The 15,024-nt window shown below is 54.7% G+C and overlaps 1 protein-coding gene and 1 long non-coding RNA gene across 2 annotated transcripts; one reads left to right on the forward strand and one right to left on the reverse strand.

Moving 5' to 3' along the window:
• Nucleotides 1–366: 366 nt before the first annotated feature.
• Nucleotides 367–2,936, reverse strand: LOC134057551 (zinc finger protein 239-like). The gene is made up of 3 exons (XM_062514509.1): nucleotides 2,481–2,936; nucleotides 1,986–2,126; nucleotides 367–1,799 (listed from the first exon to the last, which is right to left on the reverse strand). Exons 2-3 carry the CDS (start codon nucleotides 2,065–2,067, stop codon nucleotides 883–885), a joined length of 999 nt encoding a protein of 332 aa, XP_062370493.1. The 5' UTR covers nucleotides 2,068–2,126; nucleotides 2,481–2,936; the 3' UTR covers nucleotides 367–882.
• A 1,153-nt stretch (nucleotides 2,937–4,089) lies between these two features.
• Nucleotides 4,090–13,617, forward strand: LOC134057552 (uncharacterized). Its single transcript, XR_009934355.1, has 3 exons — nucleotides 4,090–5,902; nucleotides 7,536–7,651; nucleotides 13,435–13,617. It is a non-coding gene; the product is annotated as an uncharacterized LOC134057552 (long non-coding RNA).
• Nucleotides 13,618–15,024: the final 1,407 nt, after the last annotated feature.

Below are 15,024 nucleotides of genomic sequence, written 5' to 3' on the forward strand. Positions count from 1 at the left end.
AGCTCTGCCATCACCCCCAGCCCTCCTGCAGCTCTGCGGGACCCGCCCGCCCCCAGCACCGGGAACTGCAGCTCAGGGAAAAGGTGCCTGCAGCCAAAAAACACTGGGACTTAGTTACTGTTCTGTTTGTGGGTAATTTCATAGCTGTTGTTGTTCTTGTTTGTCTTGTTAAATATACTAGTAAAGAACTGTTATTCCTACCCCCATATCTTTGCCTGAGAGCTCTCTTAATTCCGAAATTATAATAATCGGAAGAATCATATTTTCTTTCAGTCCAAGGGGAAGCTTCTGCTTTCCTTGGCAAACACCTGTCCTTCAAACCAGGACACCCCAGTTACAGGGCTTTCAAAGGAATGAACAGAAACCTTTTTGTTTCAAGGCCAAAACAAAAGAATTTATGTGTCCCTGCTGGCAAAGCATCCACATGCTTGGCTGGGTGGGAAGAACCCTTTTTGAAGGGGTTTCCACCCCACCATCTCCAAAATTGCGGGGTTTGCCCCAATATGTTCCCATTTGGCTGTGGAAGATGCCCATGAGCCAGAAAGGATTAAAATGATGGATTTCTATTGGAGAAGACCTCCAAGGCCATTCAGTGTTGCTTGATGCCACCAGAAGATGCAAAGAGTGAGATTTTTCTCGGGTCAGAAGTCGACAAACGTGCTCTTCACAATGGATTTCTGATGTTGATCTGTGGATATGTCCAGGTGCTCAAGGGAAGCCAGGAGGATGAAGAGCCGCCCAGCCAGGTGTCTTCCTAACATGGATCACCGGGGCTCTGCCCACCAGGGGTCACTCGGCATCATCCAGCACAGATCCTGCCATGGAGAATGGAGCTGGAGCAGCACATGAAGCTCTTCCTGCACTTGATTTGCAGGGCTTCCCTTAGTGGTGCCTCCATTGGTGTTTGGTCAGGTGAGAGCTCTGTGAAAAGCTCTTCCCACACTCAGAACACTCATAGGGCCTCTCCCCAGTGTGGATGCGCCGGTGGGTGACGAGGTTGGAGTTGTGCCTGAAGCCCTTCCCGTAGTCGGGGCAGCAGAAGGGCCTCTCCTCTATGTGAATGCGCTGGTGCAGGAGGAGACTGGAGCTGGTCAGAAACCTCTTGCTGCATTTATCACACTCATAGGGCTGTTCCCCTGTGTGGATCCTTTGGTGGACAATCAGTTCAGAGCTTGTCCTGAAGCACTTCCCACACTGCCCACACTCATAGGGCATCTCCCCAGTGTGGATGCGCCTGTGGGAGACAAGGCGGGAGTTGTATTTGAAGCCCTTCCCACAGTCAGGGCAGCGGAAGGGCCTCTCTTCTGTGTGAATCCGCTGATGCATGACGAGATTGGAGCTGGTCTGAAACCTCTTCCTGCGTATGTCACATTCATAGGGCCTCTCCCCAGTGTGGATCATCTGGTGGCGGATCAGTTTGAATCTCGTACTGAAGCTCTTTCCACACTCCCCACACTCATAGGGCCGTTCCCCCATGTGGATTCTCCAGTGCCAGATCAGGGAGGATCTCTTGCTGAAGCTCTTCCCACAATTTGAACACTTGTGGGGCTTATCCGCATCATGAAGATGCTCATGGAACCCCAGCTCTGAGCTCTGGCTGCAGCTCTGTCCGGTTCTTTGGCCCTGGTTCTCCTCCTCGGATACCCAAGAACTGTGTTTGCAGCCCATCCTCATGTGGGATCTCCCGGGCTTTTCCTCCTCGCTGGTTTCCTGTGCAATGGAGCTGCTCCAAACAGCCTCTTCCACAAGGTTCTGCTGCAGGGATTTGTCCTCCCTGGTCTCCATCCTCAGCTCCTTGTCTAGAGGGGGAAGGACAAGGAGAAGATGGGATTTGCCTCTGTTCCAGAGGGAGGGGGAAGGAGATCCCCCCAGCACGTCCCTGGCAGGACGGCGTCGGCAGCGGGGCTGTCCTGCAGCCGGGGGCCGTGCTGGGCTGGGAGATGGAGCAGGACAGAGGGTGAAAGGGGCAGGGACTTCCTCCTCACCTGCCTGGGGCTCCGGGGGCATGTTCTTCTTCCTCACGGCCTCATCCTCCATCGGGCCAAGGTTTAGGAATGGGAAATCCATTTTTGGGGGAAAAGAAGGGTTGAGCGCGTTGGGTTTATGTTCCTGCGGGCCAAGTTCAGCTGGACAAGCCAGTGCCCCTTTCAGCTTCAGAGAGCCTGGGGCTGCTTATCACCAACCTCCCACACCCCTCCAGGCTGCCGGGGGTCCCCCGGCTCCGGGATCGCCCCTCTGCGCTCTCCCCGCTCCGGGGTTCCCATATTCCCCCACGGCTCTCCCGGATATCCCCAGAACCGATCTCGCCCCCTCTCCGCCAGAACGAGCGATAGCAATGTGGGACCCGCCAAGATCCCTCCCGGGGCATTTCCGGCTGAGCTTCGGGGTCCTGCAAGATCCAAACATCTCCTGCCCCACAAAGAAACCTCCAGGAGACCTCCCCACGATGGATTTGGGGCGAGCTCCCCCTCCCAGCTCACCTGCGGCTTCCGGGGGGAGGGGTGATGCCGGGGAAGTCGGGGAAGCTGCGGCCTAGAGCGGGCGAGCGAGTGAGCCGCTCGGTTCTGCTGCTGCTCTTCCTTCCACTACTCTTCTTCCTTCCGCTCCTCCTCCCCCAGCCCGGCCCGGCCCGGTGCCGACGCGCAAAAGCAGCCGCGCTCCGCCCTGGGGGATTGCAAAGCGGTTGCGCCCCGCGCGGCACTGGGAAGTGATACTGGGAGCACTGGTAACGATCCTGACAGCACCTAGAAGCAACTGGGAGCGCTCTCCCTGCCAGTACCGCTCTTACTGGGAGCACTGGGAGGGAACTGGGAGCAAACTGCGCCTAGACCCGGCTACAGCCGGTGGTGGGCGGTGTCGGAGCAGAGGGCGTGGTTATGCAAATCTAGGAGCGATCGCGCGCTGTGATTGGTGTGCGGAAGCAGCGCGGGGTTCTCCCTGGTCACGTGAGGGCGGGAGCGGTGGGCAGAGCGATGGCGGCGGCGTGCGGTGAGAGGGAACGGGAATGGGAGCGGGAGCGGGAACGGGAGTGGGAACGGGGACTGGAATGGGGACTGGAATGGGGACAGGGACCGAGAATGGAAACAGGGAATGGGGACAGGGACCGGGAATACAGGACCGGGAATGGGGACAGGGACTGGGATAGGGACAGCCCCGTGTCATGCCCTGGGGACCGAGGAGGGGACAGGGACAGGGGAGGAGCCAGGGACTGGGCTGTCGCACCGTGACCTTGCTGAACTGGGAGCTCGCGTGTCTCATTTTCGGGGCTCCTGCCCCCCACCTCCCCCCCCCCCCCCCCCCCCCCCCGCCCCGGGGGTTCCTCTCGTCGTGTTCTGGGGGGGAAGCAGTCAGCACCCACAGTACCCCTCCAGTAGCTCCCAGTATCCCCAGTAACCTCAGTGCTGCCAGACCAGTATGGGGGCTTAAGATAGATCCTGGTTTGGTGTCCAGTTCCAGTGCCCAGCCCCAGACCCGGTGTCCATTGTCTAGTCCCAGTCCCCACCACGTTTCCAGCTGCTGTGTCATGATGCCAGGCATTGTCCCAGGTGGCTTCCAGCCCCAGTGCCAGTCCCAGTTCCCAGGGCCATGATGCCAAGATTGGGCTTGGTGTAGGGCCCTGGGCATGACTGGGGCACAGCGTGAAGGGTTTCATGGGACATGGGACTAAAGACATGAAACATGGGACATGGGGCATATAGGACATGACACAGGGTGCAGGGTGTGGTATAGGACACAGGACATGACCTTGAGCATGGCACAGGACACGGAACAGGACACAGGGACAGGGGACATGATTTTGGAGCATGGTACCTGCCCCAGCCCGTGATGCATGAGTTCCTGTGCCCACATGTGCCCCACACGTCACCTGCCACCCCCCCTGCGGCACCACCATGTTCTCACCGGTGTCCCTCCTGCCTGCTGGGTACAGTTTGGTGGCCTCGGATGTGGCCTTCCCAGTGTGGGTCCTGCTCTGCCACAAGCCCTGGGGACATCATCCCTGCCCAGTGGCACCAGGTGTCTATCCATCAGCGATAACTGGGACAAGTCCCACACGGTGGCATCAGGTGGCACCTGTGCCACTGGCAGCAGAGATGTCTACAAGGGGGTAACTGAAGGGACAGAACAGGGTGCAGGTGCTCACAGTGTCCCTGTCATCCACAGGGGGTGGTGATCAGGGGTGTCAGGATGAGGTGGTCATAGAGGTGCCACCAGGGGTGTGGTGATACCAAGGCACACATGGCCATGGAAGTGCCGCCGCAGGTGCTGGAATGCCCGTGGAGATGCCACCACGAGCACGGCAGTGCCAGGGGACACATTAGTCTATGGTGTGGCAATGCTGGTGGGCATGGCAGTGACAGGCCAGGCGTGGGGCCAGGCTGGGGTGGCTCCGTGCCCACCCCATGGGTGGCCCTGCTGGTTGCAAGCCGTTTTGGTTGGTGTCTGTGCCAGTGCCTGGCCCGGTGCTACCGTTAATGCCAGCCCTGGCACAGGGACATGCACAGGTGTGGGAGTGACAAGGGGGACTGGGCATCCCGAGGGCTGTGCCAGGCCAGCACCTCCCACCCCATGCCTTTGTCCTCAAGAAGGTGGCACACGGACACCGAAAGGGGTTAGAAGAGTTGGGGACACAGTGGTCATCTGGGGACATGAAGGACCTCAGCCTATGGAGGTGATTTGGGACACTGGTGTGATTTGAGGACGCTGAGGTGCCCCAGTGCTATCCCCAGCACTGTTTCCCTGTCCCCACAGTACCTGGCTGTCCTCAACAAGACCCTGGGCCACTACCCCTATGCTGGCACTGCAGGTGTCACCAGAGATGGCACCAGGCACAGCACTTCTTCCGCACAGGGGACATTGACCCTGGTAATGACACCTTCGACATTGCCTCCAGCGTCATCACTGGTGGGGACACTTGGGGTTTGGGTTTTAGAGTTAGGGTTGGGATTTGAGATTTGGGATACTCTAAAGGCATTTGGGATGGTCCCAAGAGGTTTAGGAGTAGGGTTTTGGTTTGGGGTTTGGGGTTTGGGTTTGAGGTGCAAGGTTTGGGATGGTCCTGGAGTATATGTGATTCAGGATTTGGGAAGTCCCAGGGTTTCTGGGCTCTCAGCATTCCCTGACCCCAGTCCCAAGCCCACAGAGTGCCTGGGGGTGTACCCTGGAGACCCCCAGCTGCTGGTGCTGGATTGCACTGACAGCAATTTCACCCTCCAATTCCACAGGTAAATCCCACAAGTCCCACCCAGGGAAGTTTCCCATCCCTAAAATCCAAGTGTTGGATTTGCGACCCCTTTTTCCGAATTCCTGTGTGGGATTATGGGATGAAATTTTCCCTTTCCCAGGGTAATTTTTGGGGATTTTGTGGCCAAGTTTTCCCTTTCCTGATGTTTTCTGGGGGATTTTGGTGCAGAATTTTTCCTTTTCTAGAATGTTTTTTTTTTTTTTGTTATTTTGGGAACTCCTGAGGTTTTTGGGGATTTCAGGTGGAATTTTCCATTAGCATTGGATTTTTTGAGATTTTGGGGTGGAAATTTTCCTTTTTTTTTTTTTAGGATTTTGGGGTGGAATTTTAATTTCTGGGGGATTTTTGGGGTCAAATTTTTCCTTTTCCAGGTTTTTTTTTGAACTTGGGGAACTCACAGGGTTTTTTGGGGATTTATGGGCAGATTTGTTCTCTTTTTTGGGGATTTTTTGCGGCGGAGTTTTCCCTTTTGCATTGGTTTCTTTGGGATTTTGAGGTGGATTTTTTCCTATTTTATTTTTTAGTGATTTTGAGGCCTCTTGTAGTGTTTTTTGTCCCCTCAGGCTGATCAGTGTCATCATGGAGTTCCAGCTCAAGGCCATCAACATCCAAACGCTACTAAAACAGAAAATCCCCGACTGCTACACCTTCAGTGATATTGTGAGTGTCCGCAAGTGTCCCAGTGTCCCCTGAGTGTCCTTCTGGTATCTTCTCCTGTCCCTTTTGTGTGCCTTATGTCTCTCCTGGTGTCTCACTCATGTCCTTCTGTCCCACATCTATCCATCTGTCCCCTGGCTGTTCCCCAGTACCTCTGCGGACCCTGGGGAGCAGCCAGTGAGTGCTATGACAGTGATGGTGATGGTGACAGTGACAGTGCTAAGGACAGTGACAGTGACAATAACAGTGACAAATGGCAGTGGCACTGACAGTGATGGTGACAATGACAGTGAAATGCCAAGGACAGTGCAACCCAGTGTCCCCACATCACGTTTGACAACTCTGTCCATAGCAGGTGAGTGCAGATCCACCTGGACACCCATCCAGGAGTGCCACCACCCCTTGCTGCCCAGCAAAAGGGACAGTGGGGTACAGTGGATGATGGGAGACAGGGGGACACAGTGACAGGGTAACAGGTGCCATGTCCCCCTCGTGCTCCGGACACCGGCAGGACTGGACGCATTTCTGTTGCGCCCCAACCACACTTCCCCATAAAACCTGCTCCCCTCACACCTTGGGGACACCCCTGACCCCCCCCCCCTTTGTCACCCTGGGGTGCCCCTCAGTCAGGGGGGTCTTGGTCATGCTGCAGGACCCTCTCTCTGTGCAATCCCCGAGGTGGCACCTGCGCTTTTTGTCACCGCCATCTGCCAATTTGTTACCAGCACCCCAAAGAAGGGGGCGGCCCACATGTTACAGGAGGAGGTGGTGAAAACATTTCTGGGGTCACTCCCAGCCATTTCCATCTCCCCACATCCCCCTGAAGATGCTGCTCCACCCTGCACCCCCTCCCCCCCGCCCCCACCACAGCATCCCCTGAGGGGACCTTGGGGACTGTCCCCATGTCCCCCCCCAGTCCCCATGGTACCTCCGCTGCTCCACCTGTGCTTGGCCCCCGTTCGTGTGGCGACCTCCCCATGTGAACGGGCAGGAGTTTCAGTCACATCCTCACCTCCTTCTCGTCTTCCTCCTGCTGAGGAGGTGATGTTGCTTCTGCTGGGGACTCGCCAGTGACACCAGAGGGACACCACAGGTCACCCCTCGAGGGGCCTGGGGTTGCAGTGGCTCCTGGAGTCGCCCCAGTGTGACAGCTGGGGGGCCTGAGATGCTGCAGTGACAATTTGGGGGGTGGGTGCTCGTTTTGGGGTCTCCAGGGTGAGTCTCAAAGTCTCCTCCCATCACCTCATCCCGTGCCTCAGTTTCCCCCTCACTCTGCAGGGAGCATCCAGAATTGATGTTCTGGAATTGGGTTTGTTTTGGGGGGTTTTGGGGTTGGGGCTACTGGGATGGGCTGGTGGGCCAGTTAGGTGATACACACCCAAGGTGTGTATCAAGGCTGGTGGTTATCTGGGCTCGGAGCTGCCTAGGCTGGGGGGCTGCAGGGCCAAGAGCTATCCAGACAAGTGTCAAGCTGGGATCCATGACTCAGGTGTCCATCAAGTGTCCACCAGTGTCCAATCTCTCCTGCCCCCATCCATCCCAGACTCCCTGGCCAGGGCTGCTTCTCACTGCAGAGTGGACAAGCCCCTGGTCAGTCCCAAGATGACCCCAAACCCCCTCCCACCAACCTCACCAGGCCACCCACCCTGAGCTCTGGTGCCATCGGCATCCCCTGGCAGCCGGTCCAGCTCTGAATCTCTTGGAAGAGGAAATCCACAGTCCCAGGCCGGGGACTCAAGGGTATCCAGGATGGTGAGCACTGAGTCCATGTGGCATAGGGGGACAGTTGGGGACACAGCTGGGGAGATGTCTGTGGGGAAGGGAGTTGGGGTGTAGGGGAGTGAGGGGCGCCTAAAAGGTGCGGAGGGGGTTGGAAGGGAGGGATGCACCCAAAAATGTGCCAAAGTGAAGGCGAGGGTGCATAAAATTGGGGTAAAGGATGGAAAGAATCCAAACAAGCACAGAAAAGACTCAAAATAGGGGGCACTGAACCCAAAAAAGGGGAAAAGGACTGAAAATGGAGGGGAGAAGGACCTAAAATCAGAGGACAAGGATGTCATGGGGTGTTACAGTGTTTTCCTACCTGTGCCAGGGTGAGTGCAGATGCTCCGTGCCAGAAGCAGCCATGGGGACATCCTGAGGGACATGGGCACACATTGAGGGACACAGGGACACTACAGGATGGGTCCCCTCAGACAGCCCAGGACCTCATGGTTTTTGGCCCCACTGGGGGCAGGGGACACATGGAAGGTGAGAGGAAGATATGGTAGGGAATTTGGACATACAGAGGGGAAAGGACATGATGCCACCAGGACAGATAGCAGGGGGACAATGTCACCAGGACACCCCTGGTGACATGTAGCATGGGGCCACATGACACTGTGGGTGGCACTGACCCTTGTGCTGTACCTTGGGCCATTGGGGTCCTCTGAGCGTGGAGTCCCTAGGACGCCCTGGTGACTGTCACTCACCTCCGGGCCACTTGTCAACAGCCGAACAAGTTCCACCTCCTGCCCTGCTGGGTGATGACATCTGGCTGGTGCACTGTGGTGGTGATAGTGGGGATGTGGTGGCAGTACCTGCATTGGACAGCACTTCGCAATGTCCCCATCCATGTTCCTCACATCCTCATCCATCTCCCCCCATGGCCCCACCCATGTCTTAGTTCCTTGTCGTTATTTTTAACCCCAGTTACAGGGCTTTCAAAGGAATGAACAGAAACCTTTTTGTTTCAAGGCCAAAACAAAAGAATTTATGTGTCCCTGCTGGCAAAGCATCCACATGCTTGGCTGGGTGGGAAGAACCCTTTTTGAAGGGGTTTCCACCCCACCATCTCCAAAATTGTGGGGTTTGCCCCAGTATGTTCCCATTTGGCTGTGGAAGATGCCCATGAGCCAGAAAGGATTAAAATGATGGATTTCTATTGGAGAAGACCTCCAAGGCCATTCAGTGTTGCTTGATACCACCAGAAGATGCAAAGAGTGAGATTTTTCTCGGGTCAGAAGTCGACAAACGTGCTCTTCACAATGGATTTCTGATGTTGATCTGTGGATATGTCCAGGTGCCCATGGGGAGCCAGGAGGATGTGGAGCCACCCAGCCAGGTGTATTTCTAACATAGATCACGGGCACCATGGACCAGCAATGCTCTGCCCACTGGGGGCCACAGGAACATCCAGCACAGATCCTGCCACGGGGGATGGAGCTGGAGCAGCACATGAAGCTCTTCCTGCACTTGATTTGCAGGGCTTCCCTTAGTGGTGCCTTCATTGGTGTAGGGTAAAGTGAGAGCTTCTGGAACAGGACTTCACACATTTGGGACACTCGTAGGGCCTCGTCCTAGTATATATGCGCTGGTGGGTGACGACAGTGGAGTTTTGGTTGAAGCCATTCCCATTGTTGGGTCAGTGGAAGGGCCTCTCCTCTGAATCTGCTGATGCCTGAGGAGACTGGAGCTAGTCTTAAATGTCTTCCTGCATTCCTCACAATCGGCACGCCTCTGCTTTGTGTGGCTCATCTGGTGGGCAGTCAGGTCAGAGCTTGTCTTGAAGCCCTTCCCACACTCCCCACACTCATAGGGCTGTTCCCTCATGTGGATTCTCCAGTGTTGGATCAGGTAGGATCACTTGCTGAAGCTCTTCCCACATTCTGAGCACTTGTGGGGCTTCTCCCCATCATGAAGCTGCTCATGGACTCTCAGCTCTAAGCTCCAGCAGCATCTCTGGCCACCTCCCTGGCCCGGAGTGGGTCTTTCTGCTTTGGATCACCGTGATCTGCATTTGTAACCCCTCATGAGGGATCTCTGGGGCTTTTCCTCCTCCTTGGATTCCTGCACCATGGAGCTGGTTTAAAATGCCTTTTCCATAAGGTTCAGCTGTGGGGATTTGTCCTCCCTGGTCTCCATCCTCAGCTCCTTGTCTGGGGGAGGAAGGACAAGGAGAGGATGGGATTTGCCTCTGTTCCAGAGGGAGGGGGAAGGAGATCCCCCCAGCATGTCCCCGGCAGGACGGTGTCGGCAGCGGGGTTGTCCTGCAGCCGGGGGCCGTGCTGGGCTGGGAGATGGAGCAGGACAGAGGGGGAAGGGGGCAGGGACTTCCCCCTCACCTGCATAGGGCTTCTGGGCCATCTTCCTCACGGCCTCCTCCTCCATCTGACCATGATTTGGGAATGGGAAATCCTGGTTTTGGGGAAAAACAAGGGCTGAGCACATTGGTTTTGATGTTCCTGCGGGCCAAGGGTAGCTGGAGATGTCATCACCCCTTTCAACCTCAGAGAGCCTGGGGCTGCTCATCACCAACCTCTTGCACTCCTCCAGGCTGCCGGGGGTTCCCTGGCTCTGGGAATGCCCCTCTGCGCTCTCCCCTCTCCGGGGCTCCCGCATTCCCCCACGGCTCTCCTGGGGATCCCCAAACCCCATACTGGCCCTCTGCCCACCAGTACTGGGTGATCACCACGTGGGACCTGCCAAGATCCCTCCCGGGGCATTTCCGGCTGAGCTTCGGGGTCCTTCAAGATCCAAACGTACCCTGGCCCCTCAAAAAGAAAACCTTCCAGAGACGCCCCCGCTGGTTTTGGGGCGAGGTTCCCCTTCCTGCTCACCTGTGGGTTCCGGGGGGGCAGGGTGATGCTGCCAGAGTTGGGGGAACTGCAGCCTGAGCGGGCGGGCGGGGGAGCCGAGTGGTTCTGCTGCTGCTCTTTCTCTTGCAGCTCCTCTTCCTCATGTTCCTGACTTTCCCCTTCTTGTTCTTCCCGCTCCTCTTTCCTTCCTCCCCCTCCTCCGCTCCCAGCCCGGCCCAGGTCGGTGCCGACACTGAAAAGCAGCCGTGCTCTGCCCTGGGGGGTTCCAAAGTGGCCGTGCCCTGCACAGTGCTGGAACCAATACTGGGAGCACTCGAAGCGATCCTGAGAGAACCCGGAAGGAATTGGGAGCGCTTTCCGTGCTAGGACCGCTCTTACTGGGAGCACTGGGACGGAACTGGGAATAAACAGCGCCCGGACGCGGCTTCAGCCGGCGGTGGGCGGGGTCAGGACCGAAAGCGTGGTTATGCAAATCCAGGAGCGATCGCGCGCTGTGATTGGTGGGCGGAAGCAGCGCGGGGTTCTCCCTGGTCACGTGTGGGCCGCGGGGGGGCCGGAGCGATGGCGGCGGGGCCTGGTGAGAGGGAACAGGGAATGGGGACAGGGAATGGGAACGGGAACCAGGAACAGAAACAAGAATACAGGACTGGGACGGGGAATACAGGACACGAACTGGGAATGGAAATGTGGGAACAGGACAGGGAATACAGATACAGCAACTGGAGAGAGAATATGGGATAGGGATTAGAAAGATGGGACCGGGATTAGAAATAGGGCTGGGAATGGAAATACGGAAATGGGACAGGAAATATGGAAATGAAAATGCGGGACCAGCATGAGGACTGGGAATATGAGAACGGGAACAGGACAGGGAATATGGGACCGGGATTATGAGAATGACAACCAGACAGAGAATACGGGACAGGGAATGAGACCAAGAGTGGGATCCAGACTGGGATGGGAGCAGGGTGGGACCAGGAGCGAGGTAACATGAGAATGAGCAGGGGGCAAGGAGAATGACAGCGAGGAGAGGGGGATCCAGGACAGGAGAAACCCAAAACTGGTACAGGGGATATGTGGACAGTTCCTGGGCAGGGGATCCTTGATCAACTGCCCCAGAACCTCTGCCAGAGTTTCCCAAAGCAATTAGAACTGCTCAGCCTAGAATATCCAAGACCCTGAGCGACCCCCAAATCCCTCCCAGGAACCCTCAACCCTCTTGAACACAGCACCCCCCACATCCCCTGGAAGATCCCCCCCCATGTTGCCATCGTTGTCTTAGCTCAACATCTTCACCCTGGGTTTGGGTATTTTGAAAGAACAATGAGAAATGCAAAGAAAATTAAGGCAGGAGGATGTGGAGCCCTCAGCCAGGTGTCTCCCCCACATGCGTTGTAGAGGAGACAAATCCCTCTGCAGATATACAAGGGACTGCAAGGTCCCTTGTTCCCATGAGGCCTTGCAGTGTCACAGGGGTCTCCTTGGTGATGCAGTGTCACAATGGACCCTTGGTTCTGTGGGGACTCACAATGGCAGAATGGTCTCCTTGGTTCCACGAGGCCCTGCAGAGCCCCTTGATTCAACGTGGCCTCAAAGTGTCATCATGGTCTCCAGAATTCCATGAGGCCCTGCTGTGTCACAGTGGATCTTTGGTTCCATGGGGTCCGCACTGTTCCATGAATCCTTAGTTCCATGGGGCCCTGCAGTGTCACCATGGACTCCTTAATTCAATAGTGTCACACAGTGACACAATCACCCCTTAGCACAACAAGACCCCAGAGTGTCACAATGGTTCCTTGCTTCCATGAGGCCTTGTAGCGTCACAATGGACTCCTTGGTTCCATGGGGCCACAAAGTGTCACAGTGGCCCCTTGGTTCAGTGAGGCCTGTCATGGCATAAGATTTTAGCCTTTATATTTTTGAAATCCTGTTATGCATCAATGCATAACTCTAAACTCCATAGAAAGTATTAGTTAACTATCTTCACATTTTGGTCAGACAAAAAGATTCCTCTGAAACTCAAGGACACCCTACAGCCTCAGGTTCCAAATACAATAAACAAAAGTGAATTGGGAGGGGGGAGCAAACTGAGGGAATATGACTTCATTAGCGGAAGCTGTAATTGGAGGATTAACCCCTTATATGCAAACAGACCAAACTTATATCTGTCTGAAAAAGTCATGACCACCATCCACCTTGGGTGTAGCCTCTGGGAAGCTTTTCACTGTCCAAGGTGTATCTATTGAAGGCCTTTAATAAGCACCGACTTTATTCCCTTAACCTTGTCTAGCCTGTGTTCTAGGTAGCCACTCCAAGACATCACCTGCAGTGCCACAATAGTCTCTGTGATTCGTTAAGGCCTGCAGTGTCAAAACAGACCATTGATTCCATGACACCCAAAGTGTCACAATGGCCCCTTGGTTCCACTGAGTCCAACAGTGTCACTAGGGTCCTGTTTGCTCCACAAGACTCTGAAGTGCCACCATGGCCCTTTGGTTTCACAAGGCCTCAATGTGTAAAAATGGCCTCGATGGTTTCATGAGGTCCTGCTCTGTCACAATGCACCTTTGTTTCCATGGTGCCCCATAGTGTTACAATGGTATCCTGGGTTCCACGGTGTCAGAATGAACCCTTCATCCTGTGCAGACCCACAGTGTTCACTGCCGTGCCCTTGATTCCATGAGGCCCTGCCAAGCTGTAACAGTCCCTTGTTCCAGTGGGTCCCAGAGTGTCAGAATAGTCTCCAATGTTCCATGAGGCCCCGCAATGTCACTGTGCTCCCCTTGGTTCCACAGGCTGCACAGTGTAGCAATGGACTCTTGGTTCCATGAGGTTCCTCAGTCACAATGCTCTTGGATCCCCGGTGTCAGTGTCAGCGTTAAGGAGAGAGAGTTCAAAGTGCACCTCATGATTTTTGGTTTTAATCAAGTGAATATTTTTTTAAATTTTTCAATTCAGAGAAGAGGTGACCGAAGCATTCCCCAGGTGATCTTGATGATGAATGTCACCTTAGAAGGTCTGGGCACAGAGAAGAATGATCCCTTTCAGGGTTGACCCTATTTGGACAACCTGCTTCTCACCTCCAACCTCACCATGTCAGACATTGCCCACCTGGGACTGACATCCTAAAACATAAAAAAAATCCCTGCATGTTTATTATTATAATTATATATTAATAAAATAATAAAATTACAAAGATGTTTTTCTTTTAATAATAAAAATAATATTTTTATTACCTAATTTTTCATTTATGTGTTAAAAAATCGATACGGTTTTAGCAATCATAAACATTCTTGGTGATTGGTTCTAAGTAACACAATTCCCTTCATTAATTAATTGAAAACTACTGGCTATTGCTTTCTCCTTCTGTATGATAAGTAGACTTTTTTCAGTCCTTCTGTAATCCTTGTTATCATTTTCTCAGACAGGGTAAAAGGGGCCACTCTGGAGTCAAGGGAGACATTTCTGGGGTACATTTGGGGCAGTCTTGGGTCTACACAGGGAATTTAGAACTTGAGGGTATGTAGGACACTTCAATGGGCCGGGTGGGCACTGGGCAGGGCACTGAGGGATTCTGACGGACACCTCGGAGGCTGGGAGAGCTCTTGGGGGTCCAGGGCGAAAACTTGGAGGTCAGGGAGGGGAATGTGGAGCGCTTCGGGGTCCGGGCGGGCACCTGGGGGGCTAGAACGGGGCTCTCTGGGGCGCGGGGGATGATGGGAATTGTAGGCACGGGCATAATACGATTGAATACAGCCGCGGAGCATCACAGGAGGGCGCATCCGCATTGTCTCTTTGTGGGTCGCGGTGCCTGATGGGAGATGTAGTCACGGCTGGAATAGCACTCTAACGGGACTGCGGAGCATGATGGGAGCTGTAGTCCCGGAAGTGGCTCGGACGAAGCATTTGGGGTCCGGGAAAGCACCTGGGGGACACTTTTGAGTCCGAGCCGTGACTTGAGGTCCCCAGGGCAGAACGCATGTGGTTCTGGAGCACTTGGGGGAAGCTTGGGGGGCTCTAACCAGGCTTTTTGGGCACCGAACTTTGCAGGTGTTTTTGGTGCCGAACTGTATTATGAGGGGCTGTGAGGCTGTGGCGGATGAGACACTGTTCCCTGTGTCCCCAGTTGGTCCCACTATACCTCGTATCACTCACAGTATCCTCAGTTTGCTACATTATTGCCCAGTATCATTCCCAGTATGTCCCAGTATGTCCCAGTGGGTCTCTGTGTACCCTCACAGTCCAACCCACCTGTACTGGATCAAAAGCAAAACCAGTGAGACTTCAAGTCAGTAATACAATTTTTAATAGGGAAGAGAAAAAGGAAAAACAAAATACATGCAATTAAAAAAAAAATACAACCACTAACAGAGTCAGAATACAACCTGATACCCTGTCAGTCAGGGTGCTGGTGCAGTTTTCCTCCAAAGGGTCCAGTAATGATGTGGAAAAAAAGCCTGGTTCTTCCTCTGGAATCCAGTGGAAAAAGGTTGCCTTTGGCGTTCTAAGCCTCAGTTTTTTATCTAGGTAGGAAAGGCTTGGCTAGTC

Source organism: Cinclus cinclus, unplaced genomic scaffold (genome assembly GCF_963662255.1).
Source record: "Cinclus cinclus unplaced genomic scaffold, bCinCin1.1 SCAFFOLD_50, whole genome shotgun sequence".
In the NCBI taxonomy this organism is placed as follows: Eukaryota; Metazoa; Chordata; class Aves; order Passeriformes; family Cinclidae; genus Cinclus; species Cinclus cinclus.

What these genes read in the sequence shown, in the direction of transcription:
- LOC134057551 (XM_062514509.1), bottom strand. Translation starts at nt 2,067, where the DNA reads ATGGATTTCCCATTCCTAAACCTTGGCCCGATGGAGGATGAGGCCGTG. An exon ending in GCCCCCGGAGCCCCAGGCAG is followed by an intron (nt 1,800 to 1,985) that starts GTGAGGAGGAAG and finishes TTCCCCCTCTAG; the next exon opens with ACAAGGAGCTGAGGATGGAG.